A 22887-nucleotide genomic window follows, 5' to 3' on the forward strand; every position below is an offset into this window, starting at 1 on the left:
AAAATTGTGGGGAGAAAATTTGTTATTGAAAAACGTGAATAAAAATTATTTTTTAAAAATATATAAAAGGTAAGAGAGAGGCAAAAATAGACATTCGACCACTCGAAAATGTGGCTGGAGACGTAATAATCGGAAACAAAAAAATGGCAGACGAACTGAATAGTTACTTTGCATCAGTCTTCACGGTGGAAGACACCAGTGGGATGCCAGTGCTCCAGGAGAACCAGGGGGCAGAAGTGAGTGCAGTGACCATTACTAAGGAGAAAGTTCTGGGGAAACTGAAAGGTCTGAAGGTGGATAAGTCACCTGGACCGGATGGACTGCAACCCAGGGTCCTAAAAGAGATAGCTGAGGAAATTGTTGAGGCATTAGTGATGATCTTTCAGGAATCATTGGAGACAGGAAGGGTCCCAGAGGACTGGAAGGTGGCTAATGTAACACCGCTGTTTAAGAAGGGAGGGAGGCAAATGATGGGAAATTATAGGCCGGTTAGCCTGACTTCGGTCATTGGTAAGATTTTAGAGTCTGTTATTAAAGATGAGATCACGAAGTACTTGGAAGTGCACGGTAAAATAGGATTGAGTCAGCACGGCTTTGTCAAAGGGAGGTCGTGTCTGACAAATCTGTTAGTGTTCTTTGAGGAGGTAACAAGGAAGTTAGACCAAGGAGAACCAGTGGATGTGATTTATCTAGATTTCCAGAAATCCTTTGACAAGGTGCAGTATCGGAGATTGGTAAATAAGTTAAGACCTCATGGTGTTCAGAGTAAGATCATGGCATGGATAGAGGATTGGCTGACAAGCAGAAGGCAGAGAGTGGGGATAAAGGGGTATTTTTCAGGATGGAAGCCGATGACTAGTGGTGTGCCTCAGGGGTCTGTGCTGGGACCACAACTATTTACAATATGCATTAATGATCTGGAAGAAGGTACTGAAGGCATTGTTGCTAAGTTTGCAGATGATACAAAGATCTATAGAGGGACAGGTAGTATTGAGGAAACAAGGCGGCTGCAGAAGGACTTGGACAAGCCAGGAGAGTAGGCAATGAAGTGGCAGATGAAATACAATGTGGCAAAGTATGAGGTTATGCACTTTGGAAGGAGGAATTTAGGCATGGACTATTTTCTAAATGGGGTAATGCTTCGGAAAGCAGAAGCACAAAAGGATTTGTGAGTCCTTGTTCACGATCCTCTTACGATTAATGTGTAGGCTCAGCCAACAGTTAATAAGGTAGAATACAAGACGAGGGATGTACTTCTGAGGCTGTATAAGGCTCTGGTCAGACCCCATTTGGAGTATTGTAAGCAATTTTGGGCACCGTATCTAAGGATGTGCTGGCCTTGGAAAGGAGCCAGAGGAGGCTCACAAGAATGATCCCTAGAATGAAGATTTTGTCTATGAAGAATGTTTGAGCACTCTGTGTCTGTACTCATTAGAGTTTAGAAGGATGAGAGGGGATCTTATTGAAACTTAGAAAATACTGCGAGGCCTGGATAGAGTAGACGTGGAGCGGATGTTTCCACTTGTTGGAAAATCTAGAACCAGAGGACACCATCTCAGACTAAATGGATGATCCTTTAAAACAGAGATGAGGATGAATTTCTTCAGCCAGAGGGTGGTGAATCTGTGGAACTCTTTGCCGCAGAAGGCTGTGGAGGCCAATTCACTGAGTGTCTTTAAGACAGAGATATAGGTTTTTGATCAATAAGGGGATCAGGGGTTATGGGGGGAAGGCAGGAGAATAGGGATGAGAAAATATCAGCCATGATAGAACGGCGGAGCAGACTCGATGGGCTGAGTGGCCTAATTCTGCTCCTATGTCTTATGGTTCCTCATACGATAAGCTCTTCATTCCACGGATCATTCTTGTGAACTTCCTCTGGACCTTTTCCAAGGCCAGCACATCCTTCCTTAGATATGGGGCCCAAAACTGCTCACAATACTCCAAATGGGGTCTAACCAGAGCCTTATATAGCCTCAAAAGTACATCCCTGGTCTTGTAGTCTCGGCCTCTTGACATGAATGCTAACATTGCATTTGCCTCCCTAACTGCCGACTGAACTTGCACGTTGACCTGAAGAGAATTGTGAACAAGGATTCCCAAGTCAGGTTAACCGGCCTATAATTTACTGTCTTCTGCCTCCCTCCCTTCTTAAACAGTGGTTTTACATTCACCACTTTCCAGTCCTCTCAGACCCTTCCTGCCTCCAGTGATTCCTGAAAGATCATCACCAATGCCTCCACAATCTCCTCAGCTATCTCTTTTAGAACCCTGGGGTGTAGTCCATCTGGTCCAGGTGATTTATCCACCTTCAGACCTTTCAGTTTCCCCAGAACCTTCTCCTTAATAATCGTTACTGCACTCACCTCTGCCCCCTGGTTCTCTTGGAGCTCTGGCATCCCACTGGTATCTTCCACCGTGAAGACTGATGCAAAGTAAGTATTCAGTTCATCTGCCATTTCTTTGTTTCCTATTATTACTTCTCCAGCCACTTTTTCCAGTGGTCCAATGTCTATTTTTGCCTCTCTCTTACTTTTATATATTGAAAAACACTCTTCCTATCTTCCTTTATATTACTAGCTAGCTAGCACTCATACTTCATCTTCTCCCCCCTTATTGCTTTTTTAGTTGTCCTCTTTTTTTAGTTTACCGAAAGATGTACTGTTGGGTAATTTGGACATTCTGAATTCTTCCTCGGTGTACCCTGAAAGGTGGCAACTAGGGGCTTTTCACAGTAGCTTCATTGCAGTGTTAATGTGAGCCTACTTGTGACAATAAAGATTATTATTATTTTTATTAAGATTATTATGTGCTCCTTGACATGCTGAATATTTCCAGAATTTTCTGTATTATTTCATATTTTGAACATCCACAGCATATTTTCCTTTTGCAAGATTATTTTTATTAAATACTTTTAAATTATTTTCACATCATTGTGATATGTTTGTGTGCCTGCATATTAAGAATTTAGTTATGAACAGTATCCTTCTTCTTGAATAAACAGAGCAAAGCAGAAAAGTTTTTCAATATTGTGGGACAGACAATAGAAAGTTTTGTGAAATCTCTGGATGGGAGCATCAAGGAGCAACAGAATCTGGATTCAGATGAAAACCAATTTGTTCTGGCAATGGCAGGAATTGTAACAAGTAAGTCCCATTCCTAGTTAAAAAAAATTTGTGTTCTGTTAAACATTCATAATTCCCTCACTAAATTCCGATCAGCAGATATATTAATACACACAAGCCCTGGAATCTCGAACTGTGTTGGCACTGACATCACTGATCTCTGTTCCTGCTTGAGTTTGTCATCGACAGTTTTATTACCCCAAATTCATGCATTCCAATGACTGGCCTTTTCTGCCTTTTGGTTTTCTGCCTTCCATAAAGTTGAGCTCTCCTAAAACTCTGCTGCCCATATCCAACACCTGAGCAGATGGAATCCAGGCGTCAAATTGAGACACGGTGAATTTGCACCCAGTCTATTTGGAGCTGCAAAGTCCTCCTCACTAACAATGGGGCACAGGTGCCAAAGAACTCATAGAGCCATTATGGCACTTGTGGTGGATATATCACTCACAAGTCCATTCTGGCCTTCTGAGAACAATCTATTTTCATGAGAATGTCGCTTTAAGAAATGTTTGGCTGCTCATATTACTGCAGTGATGGCAGAGTGTGAGTGAAGCTGGGCTGTCTGTCAGCTTTTTACTTTTGTTTTAGGCTGTTTGCTGCAGGGTGTGTTTTAGTTCCGTTTTCAGTGTTGGAGCTGAAGCCAGACAGACCAGGTGTACTGTTGATCTCTCTGCCATGAAAAGACTATCTCTTGATCATTTTGTGAATTCAGAATTATAAATGTTCTCAGTAGTGAATGTAAACCTAATGTGCTTCTGTTCAAAGGTGTTTCTTTTGTCTTCTGGATGTTGTTTGGGAAGTTATTAAGGATTACTTAGTGTTGTATTCTTTGGGGGTTGTATTTGAATTAATGGTTGCTAAGATGTTCACTGTATGTTTTAAAAAGGTTAACTTGAGTTCATAGAATAAACATTGTTTTGCTTTTAAAAATACTTTTCCATTTTTACTGGACCACACCTGTAGCGTGGCCGTGTGCTCCCCATACATAAGAACTAGGAGCAGGAGTAGGCCATCTGGCCCCTCGAGCCTGCTCTGCCATTCAATGAGATCATGGCTGATCTTTTGTGAACTCAGCTCCACTTTCCGGCCCGAACACCATAACCCTTCATCCCTTTATTCTTCAAAAAACTATCTATCTTTACCTTAAAAACATGTAATGAAGGAGCCTCAACTGCTTCACTGGGCAAGGAATTCCATAGATTCACAACCCTTTGGGTGAAGAAGTTCCTCCTAAACTCAGTCCTAAATCTACTTCCCCTTATTTTGAGGCTATGTCCCCTAGTTCTGCTTTCACCCGCCAGTGGAAACAACCTGCCCGCATCTATCCTATCTATTCCCTTCATAATTTTAAATGTTTCTATAAGATCCCCCCTCATCCTTCTAAATTCCAACGAGTACAGTCCCAGTCTACTCAACCTCTCCTCATAATCCAACCCCTTCAGCTCTGGGATTAACCTAGTGAATCTCCTGGGCACACCCTCCAGCGCCAGTACGTCCTTTCTCAAGTAAGGAGACCAAAACGGAACACAATACTCCAGGTATGGCCTCACTAACACCTTATACAATTGCAACATAACCTCCCTAGTCTTAAACTCCATCCCTCTAGCAATGAAGGACAAAATTCCATTTTCCTTCTTAATCACCTGTTGCACCTGTAAACCAACCTTCTGTGACTCATGCACTAGCACACCCAAGTCTCTCTGCACAGCGGCATGCTTTAATATTTTATCGTTTAAATAATAATCCCGTTTGCTGTTATTCCTACCAAAATGGATAACCTCACATTTGTCAACATTGTATTCCATCTGCCAGACCCTAGCCCATTCACTTAACCTATCCAAATCCCTCTGCAGACTTCCAGTATCCTCTGCACTTTTCGCTTTACCACTCAACTTAGTGTCATCTGCAAACTTGGACACATTGCACTTGGTCCCCAACTCCAAATCATCTATGTAAATTGTGAACAATTGTGGGCCCAACACGGATCCCTGAGGGACACCACTAGCTACTGATTGCCAACCAGAGAAACACCCATTAATCTCCACTCTTTGCTTTCTATTAATTAACCAATCCTCTATCCATGCTACTACTTTACCCTTAATGCCATGCATCTTTATCTTATGCAGCAACCTTTTGTGTGGCACCTTGTCAAAGGCTTTCTGGAAATCCAGATATACCACATCCATCGGCTCCCCGTTATCTACTGCACTGGGAATGTCCTCAGAAAATTCCACTAAATTAGTTAGGCATGACCTGCCCTTTATGAACCCATGCTGCGTCTCCCCAATGGGACAGTTTCTATCCAGATGCCTCGCTATTTCTTCCTTGATGATAGATTCCAGCATCTTCCCTACTACCGAAGTTAAGCTCACTGGCCTATAATTTCCTGCTTTCTGCCTACCTCCTTTTTTAAACAGTGGTGTCACGTTTGCTAATTTCCAATCCACCGGGACCACCCCAGAGTTTAGTGAATTTCGGTAAACTATCACTAGTGCATCTGCAATTTCCCTAGCCATCTCTTTTAGCACTCTGGGATGCATTCCATCAGGGCCAGGAGACTTGTCTACCTTTAGCCCCATTAGCTTGCCCATCACTACCTCCTTAGTGATAACAATCCTCTCAAGGTCCTCACCTGTCATAGCCTCATTTCTATCAGTCGCTGGCATGTTATTTGTGTCTTCCACTGTGAAGACCGACCCAAAAAAACCTGTTCAGTTCCTCAGCCATTTCCTCATTTCCCATTATTAAAACTCCCTTCTCATCCTCTAAAGGACCAATATTTACCTTAGCCACTCTTTTTTGTTTTATATATTTGTAAAAGCTTTTACTGTCTATTTTTATATTCTGAGCAAGTTTAGCTCATACTCTGTCTTACTCTTCTTTATAGCTTTTTTAGTAGCTTTCTGTTGCTCCCTAAAGATTTCCCAGTCCTCTAATCTCCCAGCAATCTTTGCCACTTTATATGCTTTTTCCTTCAATTTGATACTCTCCCTTATTTCCTTAGATATCCACGGTTGATTTCCCTCTTTCTACCGTCCTTCCGTTTGTTGGTATAAACCTTTGCTGAGCACTGTGAAAAATCGCTTGGAAGGTTCTCCACTGTTCCTCAACTGTTCCACCATAAAGTCTTTGCTCCCAGTCTACCTTAGCTAGTTCTTCTCTCATCCCCTTGTAATCTCCTTTGTTTAAACACAAAACACTAGTATTTGATTTTACTTTCTCACCCTCCATCTGTATTTTAAATTCCACCATATTGTGATCGCTCCTTCCGAGAGGATCCCTAACTATGAGATCATGAATCAATCCTGTCTCATTACACAGGACAAGATCTAGGACCGCTTGTTCCCTCGTAGGTTCCGTTACATATTGTTCTAGGAAACTATCGCGGATACATTCTATAAACTCCTCCTCAAGGTTGCCTTGACCGACCTGGTTAAACCAATCGACATGTAGATTAAAATCCCCCATGATAACTGCTGTACCATTTCTACATGCATCAGTTATTTCTTTGTTTATTGCCTGCCCCACCATAACGTTACTATTTGGTGGCCGATAGACTACTCCTATCAGTGACTTTTTCGCCTTACTATTCCTGATTTCCATCCAAATGGATTCAACCTTATCCTCCATAGCACCGATGGCATCCCCTACTATTGCCCGGATGTCATCCTTAAATAACAGAGCAACACCACCTCCCTTACCATCCACTCTGTCCTTCCGAATAGTTTGATACCCTCGGATATTTAACTCCCAGTCGTGACCATCCTTTAACCATGTTTCAGTAATGGCCACTAAATCATAGTCATTTACGATGATTTGTGCCATCAACTCATTTACTTTATTCCGAATACTACGAGCATTCAGGTAAAGTACACTTATGTTGGTTATTTTACCTCTGTTTTGAATCTTAACATCTCCAGTTTTATTCCTTTTGTTATTACTGGGCCTATTCACTGAGCTCCCCTCAGTCACTGTACCTTGTACTGTCGCCCTTTTAGATTTTTGACTATGTCTTCTCTGCCTTGCACTTTTCCCCTTCCTTTTGCTTCTGTCCCTGTTTTACTACCTTCCAATTTCCTGCATCGGTTCCCATCCCCCTGCCACATTAGTTTAAACCCTCCCCAACAGCTCTAGAAAACACCCCCCCTAGGACATCGGTTCCAGTCCTGCCCAGGTGCAGACTGTCCGGTTTGTACTGGTCCCACCTCCCCCAGAACCGGTCCCAATGCCCCAGGAATTTGAATCCCTCCCTCTTGCACCATCTCTCGAGCCACGCATTCATCCTATCTATCCTGACATTCCTACTCTGACTAGCTCGTGGCACTGGTAGCAATCCTGAGATTATTACCTTTGAGGTCCTACGTTTTAGTTTAACTCCTAACTCCCTGAATTCCGCTTGTAGGACCTCATCCCATTTTTTACCTATATCGTTGGTGCCTATGTGCACCACGTCAGCTGGCTGTTCACCCTCCCCCCCCGAATGTCCTGCAGCCGCTCCGAGACATCCTTGACCCTTGCACCAGGGAGGCAACATACCATCCTGGAGTCTCGATTGCGTCCACAGAACCGCCTGTCTATTCCCCTTACGATCGAGTCCCCTATCACTATAGCCCTGCCATTTTTCTTCCTGCCCTGCTGTCTAGCAGAGCCAGCCACGGTGCCATGAACCTGGTCTCTGTTGCCTTCCCCTGGTGAGCCATCTCCCTCAACAGTATCCAAAGCGGTATATCTGTTTTGCAGGGAGATGACCGCAGGGGACACCTGCACTGCCTTCCTACTCTTGCTCTTTCTTTTGGTCACCCATTTTCTATCTCCCTCATTAATTTTCACCTGCGGTGTGACCAACTCGCTAAACGTGCTACCCACGACCTCCTCAGCATCGCGGATGCTCCAAAGTGAGTCCATCCGCAGCTCCAGAGCCGTCAAGCGGTCTAACAAGAGCTGCAACTGAACACACTTCTTGCACGTGAAAGAGCCAGGGACAGTGATCATGTCCCTGAGCTCCCACAGCGCACCCGAGGAGCATGACACGGGTCTGGGATCTCCTGCCATGTCTTAAACCTTAGGTAAACTTATACAACAACAATTTCAAAATAAAAATAAATAAATTAGACAATGAAAAGAATGAAAAGAAAAACTACTTACCAGTCACTTACCAGGGTTAAAAAGCACCTCCTCACACTCTGCACCGAATTATCTCACTGCACCAAATTACCAAGTTGCAATCCCCACTCTGGATGAGTCTCACTCTGGATGTGTCTCCTTCCCTGATTTACCTCACTGCACCAAATTACCAAGTTGCAATCCCCACTCTGGATGAGTCTCACTCCGGATGTGTCTCCTGGAAAAGCGCTAGCTTACTGAGTGCGCTCTCTGTCTGTCTTTTATACAGACCTCAGCTAATCGATGACTCAAAAAATACCTTAACTTCAAAGAGAAGAATACAACGTGCCCCTAAACAGGCCTCAGGTGATTGACAGATAACTGCCTCTCAGCAATTAGGGTGGGGGCAGCTTCAACCAATTAGACACTAAGCTACACACTGCACTTTTAACTGAAAAACAGCAGAATTAGATTTTCCACTTACCTTCCCTGATTTACCTCACTGCACCAAATTACCAAGTTGCAATCCCCACTCTGGATGAGTCTCACTCCGGATGTGTCTCCTGGAAAAACGCTAGCTTCCTGAGTGCGCTGTCTGTCTTTTATACACCCCCACTCTTGGAAAAAGCTTGTTGCTATCCACCCTGTCCATTCCTCTCATAATTTTGTAGACCTCAATCAGGTCTCCCATCCGTCTTTCCAATGAAAACAATCCTAATCTACTCATCCTTTCTTCATAGCTAGTACCCTCCATACCAGGCAACATCCTGATGAACCTCCTCTGACCCTCTCTAAAGCATCCACATCCTTCTGGTAATGTGGCGACCAGAACTGCACGCAGTATTCCAAATGTGGCCTAACCAAAGTCCGATACAACTGTAACATGACCTGCCGACTCTTGTACTCAATAAAGTTTTAGTATTGTTTCCAGTGGGAGGTGAACCTTTAAAAGCAAGGTTTTGTAGACCTTATCAGATTGAAAGGAAATTAAGTGAGGTGAATTATGTGGTAAAAACACCAGATAGAAGGAAGAATCACCGAGTGTGTCATGTGAATATGTTTAAAAGGTACTTTGAAAGGGAAGGAGAGAAAAAGGAGGAGGTTTTAATGATTCTAACTCAAAGTGATGAACCAAATCCAGATGACTGTGAATTTGACATACCTCAAATTAAATTGGAAAACGAGGATGTTCTTAAAAATTGGGATAAATTGCTGACTTACCTTCCAGAGGAAAAACGAACTGACCTGAAAGAGTTATTGATATCACATGGGCAAGTTTGTGGAGATAAATTGGGAAGTACTAAAGTGGATATACATGATGTAGATGTAGGAAATGCTGTTCCAAGCAAACAACATCCAGACAGACTTAACCTTTTAAAATTGGCACAGGTTAACAAAGAGATTGAGAGTATGCTTAAAAATGGCATAATTGAAGTGGGTTGCAGCCAATGGAGCTCGCCCATAGTGATGGTACCTAAACCAGATGGTACCCAACGATTGTGTGTGGACTATAGAAAGGTTAATGCAGTTTCAAGAACGGACTCTTATCCTATCCCACGTTTGGAGGATTGCATTGAAAAAGTGGGACAATCAGCTTTTATTTCCAAACTGGATTTACTTAAAGGTTACTGGCAGGTACCTTCATCCGAAAGGGCAAAGGAGATTTCAGTTTTTGTGACTCCAGATGGTATATACCAGTTTAAAGTTATGCCATTTGGCATGAAAAACGCAGCAGCCACATTTCAATGGTTAATGAAAAGTTGTTTCAGGATTACCCAATTGTGCGGTATACGTCGACGATCTGGTAATTTTCAGCCAGACATGGACAGAACATTTGAAACATCTGATGGAATTATTCGATCGATTTCAGGAAGCAGGTTTGGTGATAAACCTAGCCAAAAGTGAATTTGGAAAAGCCCGAATCACTTTCCTTGAGGAGTTTCCGATACCCTCATGACGAAGTGAAATAATGCGATTTCTTGGCATGAGTGGATTTGATCGAACATTTGTGCAACATTTTTGTCGCGTGATTGCTCCATTGATGGACTTGCTGAAGAAACATCGAAAATTTCAGTGGACAGCGGACTTTCAACAGGCATTTGACTGCCTGAAAGCTGAGATAACCAATACTCCTGTGTTGGACAATTACAAGGGACTCTGCGATCAGATTGAAGTAAAGTATCTGATTTTCATGAGAAATGCCGAGGCGTAGAGAAATGGACGGACTGTGCAGAGACCTTCTTGTTCAAAGAGACTGTCAATCAAGAAGGATTTCAGTTGGAGGAAGAAAAAACAAAACTATTATTACACCTGTTTGCGTGTGTTGCTTTTTGAAACAAAAAAGTATATTTACTGCGTGCATTTCTTACAGGATAGTGAAAAGGTGAAAAATGAAACCATCTTGAAGTTGATGGTTTTTTTTTTTTTCTTGGGGGTAGGTGTCATGAGAAGGTCGCTTTAAGAAATATTTGGCTGCTCACATTATTGCAGTGATGTCAGAGTGTGGGTGGAGCTGGGCTGTCTGTCAGCTTTTGACTTTTGTTTTATGCTATTTGCTGCAGGGTGTGTTTTAGTTTCATTTTCAGAGCTGGATAGCTGCAGTCACAGCCAGAAAGGGTATTAGTCTCTCTCTCTGTAATCTAAAAACTGTAAATCGATCCTTTGATGATTTAAAACTAATAACTGCTCTCAGTAGTGACTTTACCCTGATGTGCTTCTGTTAAAGTTATTTTTTAAGTCTTATGGATGTTAAAAGGAGAGCTTAAGGATTACGTAGGGTTGTATTCTTTGTATTTGAATTAATGGTTGCTGAGATGTTCACTGTATGTTTTAAAAAGATTAACTTGAGTTCCTCGAATAAACATTATTTTGCTTTAAAAAATACTTTTCCATTTCTGCTGTACACACCTGTAGAGTGAGCCGTGTGCTCCTCATACCACAATCTATTAAAGGTTGTGGGTCAGATCCTGATTAATAAGAGGGTACAATTTGAGGTGGAGGGCACAGTTGTGGATGGGGGTGGCAGGTTCGTTACCCTAATTGGGACAATGTGGATTTTATTAGGAAGATCCCCGACTTGGACTCGCGTAAGCTGATCATGGGCGGAGACTTTAATACAGTCCTGGACCCGAGCCTGGTCTAGTCATGTTCAAGAACGGGCAAGTTGCCAGCGATGGCAAAGGAACTGACACGGTTCATGGAACAAATGGAGAGAGCAGATCTGTGGAGATTTAGCCGGCCGACGGCGAGGGAGTTCTCATACTACCCCCATGTCCACAAGATGTATTCCCGAATTGACTACTTTGTTGTGAGTAGGGACCTGCTGGCCGGAATGGTGGGGGCAGAATATTCGGCAATTGCCATATCGGACCATGCTCCGCACTGGGTAGACCTGCAGTTTTGTAAGGACAGCTTTCAGCGCCCACCATGGAGGCTGGAAGTTGGATTACTCGCGGACGAGGCGGTGTGTGAGAGGCTGGGGAAATAAATGCAGAATTACCTGCAGGTGAACGATACCGGAGCAGTCTCAGCAGCGGTGCTCTGGGAGGCACTGAAGGCAGTGGTGAGAGGGGAGCTGATTTCAATCCGGGCGTACAGGGACAGGACAGAGACGGACCGACTGATTAAGGAAATTCTACGGACGGACAGGAGTTACGCGGAATCCCCGAGGCCAGAGTTACTCAGGAAACGACGGAGGCTGCAGGTCGAATTTGGGTGCTGACTACAGGCAAGGCTGTAGAGCAGCTTAGAAAGGTAAAAGGCGCGATTTATGAGCATGGAGAGAAGGTCAGTAGAATGCTTGTGCAACAACTAAGGAAGAGGGAAGTGGCTAGGGAAATAGGGAGGGTAGTGGATGGGGAAGGTAATCTCGTGGGTGACCCGGCAGGGCTGAACAAGGTCTTTAGGGACTTTTAGCTGTACACTTCGGAACCACCCGGGGGGGGATGAGGCCTTCCCAAGAGTGGGGAGGTGTGTTGGTGGACGGACAGGGGGCCTGAAGGTCATGCAGTCGGGTAAAAAAGCCCCGGGGCCGGACGGGTATCCGGTGGAGTTTTACAAAAAATTTGCCAGGGTAGTGGGGCCGGTGCTGGTCAGGGTCTTTAACGAGGCAAGAGACAGAGGGAGTTTACCCTCGACGATGTCGCAGGCCACCATCTCGCTCATTCTGAAACGGGATAAGGACCCGGAGGCTTGTGGGTCATACAGGCCGATCTCTTTGATCAACGTAGACGCCAAGTTACTGGCCAAGATTTTGGCGACCAGAATTGAGGACTGTGTACCGGATATAATTGTGGAGGACCAAACCAGGTTTGTAAAGGGGAGGCAGCTGGTGGCCAACCTAAGACGTGATTATGATGCCCCTGGAGAGTAGGGAGGTAGAGATAGTGGTAGCCATGGATGCTGCAAAAGCTTTTGACCGAGTCGAGTGGGATTATCTGTGGGAGGTACTAGGACGGTTCGGGGCAGAATTCATCGACTGGGTTAGGCTATTGTATCAGGCCCTGTAAGGACGAACAGGACGACATCGGACTACTTTAGACTGCACCGTGGGACAAGACAGGGCTGCCCTCTCTCCCCACTGCTGGCCATAGAGCCGCTGGCAATTGCACTGAGAGTTTCTAGGGGCTGGAAAGGGCTGGTCTGGGGGGAGGGGAGTGGAACATAGAGTCTCGTTATACGCAGATGATCTGCTGTTATATGTATCAGACTCAATGGTAGGGATGGATGGTATTATGGCAACCCTGAGGGAATTTGGCCGGTTCTCCGGATACAAACTGAACATGACTAAGAGCGAGTTGTTTGTAATTCAGGCGAGGGGGCAGGAGAGTAGGCTGAAGGGGTTGCCATTCAGGCTAGTGGGGGAGAGTTTCCGATATTTGGGGATTCAGGTGGCACGGGACTGGGGCAGGTTGCATAAGCTCAACCTGTCCCGACTGGTGGAACAAGTGAGGGAGCAGGTCCAGAGGTGGGATGCGCTCCTGCTGTCATTGACAGGGAGGGTGCAGACTGTTAAGATGACGATTCTCCACGGTTCTGGTTTGTTTTTCAATGTCTCCCCATCTTTATCCCGCGGTCCATCTTTAAGAGGCTGAATAAAATTATTCTGGGATTTGTGTGGACAGGGAAGTCCCTGCGAGTGAAGAGGGTGATGCTTGAAAGGAGCAGAGGAGAAGGGGGGGCTGGCGTTGCCGAATTTCAGCAACTATTACTGGGCAGCCAACATAGTGATGATAAGGAAATGGATGGTGGGTGCGGGGTTGGTTTGGGAGCGGATCGAGGCTGCTTCGTGCAGGGGCACTAGCTTGGCAGCCCTGGTCATGGTGGCTCTGCCACTTTCGCCGGCACGGTACTCCATCAGCCCGATAGTGGTGGCGGCTCTTTGGATCTGGGGCTAGTGGAGGAGGCATGTAGGGGAGGTAAGAGCGTCGGTGTGGACCCCAATCTGCGGCAACCACCGATTTGCCCCGGGGAACATAAACGGGGGGTATCGACTGTGGAGGAGGGCATCGACTGTGGAGGAGGGCGGGGATTGTGAGGATGGGGGATCTGTTCCTGGAAGGGAGCTTTCCGAGAATGAGGGCGCTGGAAGAGAAGTTTGGGTTGGCAGAGAAGTTTGGATTGGCAAGAGGGAACGACTTTAGATACTTGCAGGTGCGGGACTTTGTACGCAGACTGGTGCCGTCCTTCCCACGTCTCCCGCCGAAGGGGAGGCAGGACAGGGTAGTTTTGAGGGGAGAGGTGGGAGAGGGTAGAGTCTCAGACATCTACAAGGAACTAATGGGAGCTGAGGATATGCAGATCAAGGTCCTGAACCTTAAGTGGGAAGAGGAAGTCGGGTGGGGGGGGGGGGGGGGGGGGGGGAGAGAGAGAGAGAGATGGAGAATGGTGTTTGGGCAAAAGCCCTGAGCAGAGTATACACGACCGCAACATGCACCAGGCTCAGCCTGATCCAGTTTAAGGTCGTGCAACGGGCCCACGTGACGGTGGCCCGGATGAGCAAATTCTTGGGCTGGAGGACAAGTGTGCTAGATGCACTGGTGGGCCAGCTAACCATGTACACATGTTCTGGTTGTGCCCTAAACTCAGGGAGTATTGGCAGGGATTCGCAGATGTCATGCCCCGGGTATTGAAAACTGGGGTGGTAATGAGCCCTGAGGTGGCAATCTTTGGGGATTTGGAGGATCGGGAGTCCAGGAAGAGAGAGAGGCCGATGTCTGGCCTTTGCTTCCCTGGTCGCCCGGCAACGAATACTGTTAGCAAGGAGGGGCTCAAAGCCCCCGAGGGCTGAGGTATGGCTATTGGACATGGCAAGCTTTCTTGGCCTAGAGAAAGTCAAGTTCGCCTTGAGAGGTTCGCAACTAGGGTTCGCCCGAAGGTGGCAGCCATTTATTGACTTCTTCGCAGAGGAGTAAGTGTCAGCAGGGATGGGGGTGAGGGGGGGGGGCTAGGGTAGAGTAGAGTAGAGTAGGGGATATTGAGGCAGGTCCATGCGTGAACAGAGCCATGGTTTGCACTATTTGTGTCTTTTTTTTGTACTGTACAATGTCACATTTTCTATATGCCCGAAATACCTCAATAAAATTGTTTGTTAAAAAAAAAGTTGTTGGTCAGGTGAACTCCATGATACACTTTGGGGTTCTCTAAACCCTGGCCCATAACACTATTCAATCTGAATACCAAAATGGTTGGTGATGTCAGCTGCACTCACGATGCTGGGAGACGCTCAGGCGGCCAGACGCAGGAGAAGGCTGCAACGACGGTGCAAGCTGGAGACGGCACCCCGTGTGATGAAGACCTGGCCGCCCATCAAACTGAGGAGGAACTGAGAGGAGGAGGCCAGCGTCGGCGTACATATAAAGGCGTTGTTGGTCTTTCAATTAGATGACGGAAAGCATGCGCTGCAGAAGAATCCGTCTCGGGAGTGAGACAGTACAATGCCTCTGCCACGTCCTCGCAGACTTGGAATCCCAAGAAGGAGGACAGCCACTCCTGATGGCCGTGAAGATCGCTGCAGCCCTCAACTTTAATGCCACCGGTTTATTCGAGGGATTGGGCATTTCACAATCGGCAATCCACAGGTGCATCCAGGTGGTAATGGATGCTCTGCAAGCCTGGGCATCAGGGCCTGAAGATTGGAGTGTAGCAAATGTTGTGCCCTTGTTTAAGAAGGGCTGCAGGGATAAGCCTGAGAACTACAGACCGGTGAGCCTTACTTCTGTAGTGGGTAAGTTGTTATAAGGTATTCTGAGGGACAGGATCTGCAGGCATTTATACAGGCAAGGGCCAATTAGGGAAAGTCAGCATGACTTTGTAAGGCGAAAGTCATGTCTCACGAATTTGAGTTTTTTGAAGGGGTAACCAAGAAGGTGGATGAGAGCAGTGCAGTTGACATTGTCTACATGGACTTCAGCAAGGCCTTTGCCAAGGTACCGCATGGTAGTTTGTTGCAAAAGGTTAAACCTCACGTATTTCAGAGTGAGGTTACTAATTGGATACAAAACTGGCTTGGCAACCGAAGCCAAAGGGTGGTTGTGGAGGGTTGTTTTTTAAACTGGAGACCTGTGACCAGCGGTGTGCCTCTGGAATCAGTCAAAAATCAAAAAGGGCGACAGTACAAGGTACAGTGACTGAGGAGAGCTCAGTGAATAGGCCCAGTAATACTAAAAGGAATAAAACGGGAAGTAAAAACATAAATGGAAAGCGAAGCAGCAGGTTATTAAATGAAGATCATAGATCATAGAATTTACAGTGCAGAAGGAGACCATTCGGCCCATCGAGTCTGCACCGGCTCCTGGAAAGAGCACCCTACCCAAGGTTAACACCTCCACCCTATCCCCATAACCCAGTAACCCCACCCAACACTAAGGGCAATTTTGGACACCAAGGGCAATTTATCATGGCCAATCCACCTAACCTGCACATCTTTGGACTGTGGGAGGAAACCGGAGCACCCAGAGGAAACCCACGCACACACGGGGAGGATGTGCAGACTCCGCACAGACAGTGACCCAAGCCGGAATCGAACCTGGGACCCTGGAGCTGTGAAGCGATTGTGCTATCCACAATGCTACCGTGCTGCCAAGATATGGGTTCTACGATAAGGAAAATTAGGAGAAAAGTTAGATGGAAAAATAACTGATAGAGGTGTTAAGATTGAAAACAGAGGTATAAAAGCCAACATAAGGGAACTTTACCTGAATGCTCGCAGTATTCGGAATAAGGTAAATGAGTTGATGGCACAAAACATCGTGAATGACTACGATTTAGTGGCCATGACTGAAACATGGTTAAAGGATGGTCACGACTGGGAGTTAAATATCCACGGGTATCAAACTATTCGGAAGGACAGAGTGGATGGTAAGGGAGGTGGTGTAGCTGTGTTATTTAAGAATAACATCCGGGCAGTAGTGTAGCCATCTGGGATGGCCACTTACAACCAGGAACAGAGAAGGTCACAAAGCATAGCAGGCAAAAGGGACAGTGCGAGATTCAGGCAGGCTCAGAGCCTGGAAATGTATATTTGCAAGTGAGGAATCCAGACGGTATCGAAACCCCAACCGATTAGCATTTGATGGACGGATTAGCATTTGATGGCCCATCTCCACCAGACAAAGGACTGGTACTTGAGCGACCGGTACAGTCACAGACATTTCGGCGCCACTCCCTGTATGAGGGAAGCGTAAACAACAGGGTCAATGACCGCTTGTGACACGCCCAGCCATCAAGGCACCCGCCCATTTATTGGTTTGAATCGAACATAGTGAGCAGGGATCTCCCAATTAGTGGGGTCCAAACTGAAGGACCGCCCAAAAGAGCACGAAAACCACCAAGCATAAGAAGAGAGTCCACCATGTGTCCGGCCTCTCTTGGACCCTGGCGCTTCCAAGTGCAGCACCACCAGAAGCAAGTTCAAGTTCAACGCTCGCTACCAGACATGAGCCTAGCTGAGCAGCAGTTACTTTTACAGACTCGATAGATTCAGAATCGAACAACAACCACTGTTCCTCTGACCTAAGCCGGGTGCCTGAAGTTAAGTACAGGTTGTCATAGTCGATAGGTGTAGTTTAACTAGTAGTGTATGTTGCATGATTAATTGTGTGTGTAAATAAAGTTCCCTTGAACTAACTAACTGGCGTTTGGCTGTTTGATCGATAACCGGTTGAACCTTGTGGTGGTATCATTTGATACCTGGAGACTCTGAGCATTAGAATATAGATATCAAAAGAAAGGAGGGCAAACTCACTGATTGCCATATTTACAGTAGGTAAGAAAGACAACAGTTATTGGTGACTCCGATGGGATTCGACCCAGAAGTGACCGTGTCACTCCGAGAGGACCCACACAAACGATTGAATTAGAAATCCAAATTAGCAAAGTAAAAGAAACCACAAGCGAAACCAGTATCGATCAAACCTCCAAAATTCGGAAGTGTGTAATTTGCATGCGTGCTAACAAAGGGATATAAGGTAACCTCAATAGATTTTGTTGCGTGAAACTTTCGGGAGTTCCGTAAACCAGAAAATAACTTGAGCCGTACCAATGTTTGCACCACTGCTTTATTTCCCCTTGTTCCAAATCCCCGGTAGAAACAGATAATCATAAGGATGGTAATGAAGGCAGTGGAACACCTCATGCATCCACAAGAGCCCGAGGTCGCAGCGGCCAAGAGAGCAGAATAGTGTCCCATATGGGAGGAAGAAATTAGGAAATACCTAAAGGGGAAAGGATGGCCCCTATGGTCGGAATTTTGCGCAAATGAGGAAACAGTCCTGGCAGCATAGGATAGACTTGGTGGGACAGGCTGACCGAGATCCACAAAAAGAGTTTGAGGAAGGTTCGTAAGCCGATGGCAATCGTGTCCTGCTTGGCACAATTGCGAGGCACAGAGGAGGTCATGAGGATGCTCCATAGACAGCTTGAGGAGAAGGAGAGAAGTAGAGAGGGAAACATTAGTGAATGGGAGAGGTTAAATGAGCAACTCCAGGAGCGGCTAGCGGTGAAGGACAAGGAGATGGATGATGTCAAGAGGGCGCACCAATCTTGTCTCGCCCACCTCAGCAGCTTCCAGATTCAATACGATAAGGCCTCCCTACAATACAGGAGATCCGGTAGAAGGACTCAACTGGTGCAGACAGAAAAAGGTACTGGTAAGAGAGGAAACAGAGAACCAGGTAAAACATTTGAGGAAACAATGTGAGGATTTGAAGGCAGCCCTCCGAGCACTCCCCAGTTCCACCACGGAACAGAGGCAGAGTTTGGTGGATCACGCCAAGTGCAGGCAGCAAATTGCAAGATTGCAATCACAGCTATCCGTTCAGAATAGGTTCAGAGATACCTTTGGCCCACAGCTAGATCAGGAAGATGGCCCCGATTGGCAGGAACTTAGTGAAACGGCCCAACGGTACGTGAATGGGGCAGAAAATTAGAATAGAGCTCTCCCGGCCCCGAAAAGAAAAGCACCCACACCACCGACTGCACAGACAGCACACAACCCGATGAACCCCATCACCAAGCAGCGCAAGGTCACCACGGAAGACCAACCCGATTTTGTGTACACCGCCCCACTAACCATCACCCAGTTCGGAGATGCCCGTGATAAAATTGAAACTTTCCATCCCTCATCAGACCCACACCACTTTTTCGATCGAGTTAAGCCACAGACCCTCACGTTCGGTTTAGATGAAAAGGAAGAGGTAAAGCTCAGAGTGATGTGCCTTGACCCGTCAGTTAGTTCAGCCCTTCCCAACCCACAAAATATAGAAGGAGGCAGCCTCCAAGATCTGTAAACAGTCATTTTAGACGCCATTGGCTGCAATAGAAGAGATCCGGTAGAAGGACTCAACCGGTGCAGACAGAAAAAGGGAGAGCATCCAACAGCATTTGCTGGACGCCTCTGGATCCACTTTACTACTGTACTTGGTGAGTTAGCCCGCGCCCGTTTATCAGCAGACAATACAGCCAAATGGACCCGTACTCTAGTATCCCATTCCACAGAGGCAGGACAGAAGGCATGTGCCAGTTACAACCCCTCAGACCCGGCACACAATGAAATGTGAGTACTGAAGCTCTTATCCAGAGCTTGGGAACAGTCTCTGCAGAGAAAGACAGACCAAGAAAGAGTAGATGCCACAATGAATCCAGTAAGGGCACACCAAGACCCCGCATGGGTAAATAAAGTCAGAAGTAAAGCACAGCACCCTAAAGTGCAGGATTGTTACAATTGTGGACAGAAAGGACATTGCACATGGGAATGTCAAGCTCCCCCGAAACAGCAACGGAATCAGCCCGTAAATGCCTCCCCTAGAAACAGTGCCAGACCCATCCACATTGTTAGCGCCCGAGCAGATAGTTTGGCCATAAATGGCACCAATTGACGGTGTTCGGGCTCCCCAACTTGGGTCTGCGATACACTTTGGGGTAAGTTCGGAAGACCAGTAGTTGCAGGCACAGTCCGGGGACACCCAGTAGAGTTCCTTTGGGACACAGGAAGGTCCCGAACCACGTTAAACTCCTCCACAATGTACCAGCGAGGTATATGACCCACTACAGACACCATTACCCTTAGTGGTTTTACAGGTCACCTCCAGCAGGGACACATCACAGCCCCTGTGGATGTACAGATCGGTAACATTAAAACAAAACACTCGGTCGTTTTGGTAGATTTACCCCAGGCAGCAGAACACATCTTAGGAACAGATTTCATGAGTGCACACAACCTTTCGTTCGACCCCGTAAATAATCGTGTGTGGAAAATGGCAAGAGCAGCACGAGCCCCCGCCACGCCCACAGTAGGAGACTACGCACACAGGATTAGCTCAGTAGGAGAGTACTGGTTTGATCCACAAACCATTACCACAGAAAAAACGGTTAGAGAAGTCTTGGAATGACATAAAGCATCGTTTGCTCAGCACAAGCACGACTGCGGCAAAATCCCAGGAGTGGTTAACATTACAGGTCCCGAACCTAAGCCCCAGAAACAATACGGCTTCCCCCAGCAAGTCGAGGGAGAGATAGCTAAAGTAATCCAGAGTTTATTGAACCAAGGAGTGATTCAGACAGTAGCATCAACAAAAAATGCCCCGATTTGGCCCGTAAGGAAACCAGATGGTTCATGGCGAGTGACCATCGATTATAAGGAATTAAACAAAGTAACCCCGTTTGCAGCCCCCACCATTGCCACGAGTCCCAAGACCATGTTAAAACAGTGACTCCAATCAAAATTTTCCATGGTATTGGACATTAGCAATGGCTTTTGGTTTGTTCTATTGGGCAAAACGTACCATTACAAGTTTGCGTTCACTTTCCAGGGACAGCAGTACACGTGGACATGCCTTCCCAAGGCTTCCACAGCTCCCCCACCATTTTTCACAGACAATTGGCGAACGGCTTATCAACATTTTCCTGCCTTGAATGCCTTGTTCAATATGTGGACGACTTGCTCCTACAGACTGACACCAAGGAAGAGCGCATTTCGCTTCTTTCGGAATTATTAGGACTCCTCAAAGAAATTGGATGCAAAATTAACCCCAAGAAGGCCCAAATTCTCCAGGAAAAAGTCACTTATTTAGGTACAGCCATCACGCCTGGTAAGCGTGAAATAGAAGAAAAACGGATAGATTCGATTATAAAATTGCCCTTGCCCCAAAATGTTACAGCACTCCCGTCATTTTTAGGACTGGTCGGTTACTGCAGGAAGCCCATAGATGGTTTCGCCACAAAAGCAGCCCCACTTTCCGAGCTCCTTAAGAAACAGGCCCCATGGAAATGGCTCCCACAGCACACGGATGCCGTGGATGCATTGAAACATGCCCGAAGCACAGCCCCCGCTTTGCAAGCCCCAAATCCACACTCCCCATACGCGATAGAGGTAGCGACCACCGACCAAACCCTTTCGGCCGTACTCCTGCAGGAAAGGCACGATCGTTTAGGATCCGTATCCTATGCCTCACGAGTTTTAGATCCAATAGATCAGGGATTTTCAGCCTGCGAAAGGCAGTTTTCTGGGCGGTACAGTACTTCTCATACATAACCGGACTCAACCCCGTAACCATTTTGACCGAGCACACCCCGACATAGCTTTTATTAGGCGGTAGAATGAAAGACAGCAAAGTAAGCCAAATTCGAGCAGCGCGTTGGACCCTACTCCTACAAGGATGCGACATTACCGTAATATGGACAAAAACGCACACGTTTCTGGCTGACAATTTACACTATGCAGGAACCCCCCATGAGTGTGAGATCATTGCACCCAAGCACAGCATAGGCCCCTTTGTTCCTAAGTCAGTACCGAAAAAGACAGGCATCCGACCACAGACGACCCAGCCCACAGACAAACTTTGAAAATTTATGTAGCTGGCTCCTCCACAGTCCTTGATGGAAAAAGAATCACAGGATGTGGAATTTATGTAGAGGACGTGCAGGGATGCGCTTTAGAAGAGATTGCTGTAAAGTTTCCTGGACATTTAAGTTTGCAGGCAGCCGAGTTAGCAACCATCACTTACATTGTCCAGCACCCCGATTCGTTCACGACCCCAGCAGACATGTATTCAGGCAGTTTGTATCTCTGTAACAGCCTGACAGAATTCCTACCCCGGTGGGAATCTAGAGGATTTATATCCGCCAACGGAAAACCCCTACCCTCAGCGCCATTACTCAAACACATCCTCCAGACAGCGAAACGTAGAAAATACGGAATAGTTAAAGTTAGAAGTCACCATTGTTCCTCCCCACCCGATAACGTGAAAGCAGACGCCCTAGCGAAAGCAGGCTCACGACGTGGTCACTTTTGGCAACCCCCCGGGGGTGCCCCAGCACACACGGTTCAGGTCACATCCAAGACTTAGCCCAAGCACAGAAAGAAGATGAAACACTGAAGGAAATTTTAAAAGGAAACTTCCCAGCTCCCTCTGATAAGTTTAAAGATACTTTGACAATCCATGAGGGAATCATTTTAAAGTACGGTATTTATGTAGTCCCCACCCAGGACAGGAACGAGATTATATCCAAATTCCATGACGGACATGGACACCAAGGGATAGAATCCACCCTTGCCCACCTCAGACCTCTCTGCTGGTGGCCTGATTTAAAAACCGACGTTAACCATTATGTTAAGAATTGTTTGCTTTGCGCACAGAACAACCCAGACAGATATGCGAAGAAAGGCCAACTAAGACGCACCTGCCCTGTTTATGGCCTGCGAACAAACTTGCAGTTAGACTATATTGGTCCCCTCCCCCCCTGCAAAAATGGATACAAATATGTGCTGATTGTCATCGACACATTTACGAAATGGGTCGAAGCTTTCCCTTCACGAACAAATACGGCCAAAGCCACGGCAAAAATTCTAACTGAACAGATTTTCACTAGATGGGGACTCCCCCGTAGTTCGCACTTCACAGGCAGGGTCATGAAAAATGTCATGACGATTTTTGGCATAAAACAGAAGTTTCACATTGCCTATCACCCGCATCCAGCGGCATTGTGGAACACATGGGTCGGACACTAAAAGCCACACTTAGGAAAATGGTACAGCAGTAGAATACGACATGGGACACAGTGCTCCCATTCGCACTGATGTTTATTAGAAATACGGTGTCGAGTTCGACAGGTTACACCCCCCATACCCTCATGACCGAATGACCCATGAAGGGTACCG

The 22887-nt window shown here is 46.3% G+C and overlaps 1 protein-coding gene across 3 annotated transcripts in view; it reads left to right on the forward strand.

Moving 5' to 3' along the window:
* The window catches only part of LOC119968581 (heat shock transcription factor 2 binding protein), a 156456-nt gene that overhangs the window by 79618 nt on the left and 53951 nt on the right, over positions 1-22887 (forward strand). For all 3 annotated transcript variants that reach the window (XM_038801207.1, XM_038801209.1, XM_038801208.1), the window contains exon 5: positions 3005-3146. In XM_038801207.1, coding sequence (XP_038657135.1) covers positions 3005-3146 — 142 coding nt within the window. The remainder of the gene's footprint in view (positions 1-3004; positions 3147-22887) is intronic.

This window comes from Scyliorhinus canicula, chromosome 7, assembly GCF_902713615.1.
Source record: "Scyliorhinus canicula chromosome 7, sScyCan1.1, whole genome shotgun sequence".
Classification (NCBI taxonomy): domain Eukaryota; kingdom Metazoa; phylum Chordata; class Chondrichthyes; order Carcharhiniformes; family Scyliorhinidae; genus Scyliorhinus; species Scyliorhinus canicula.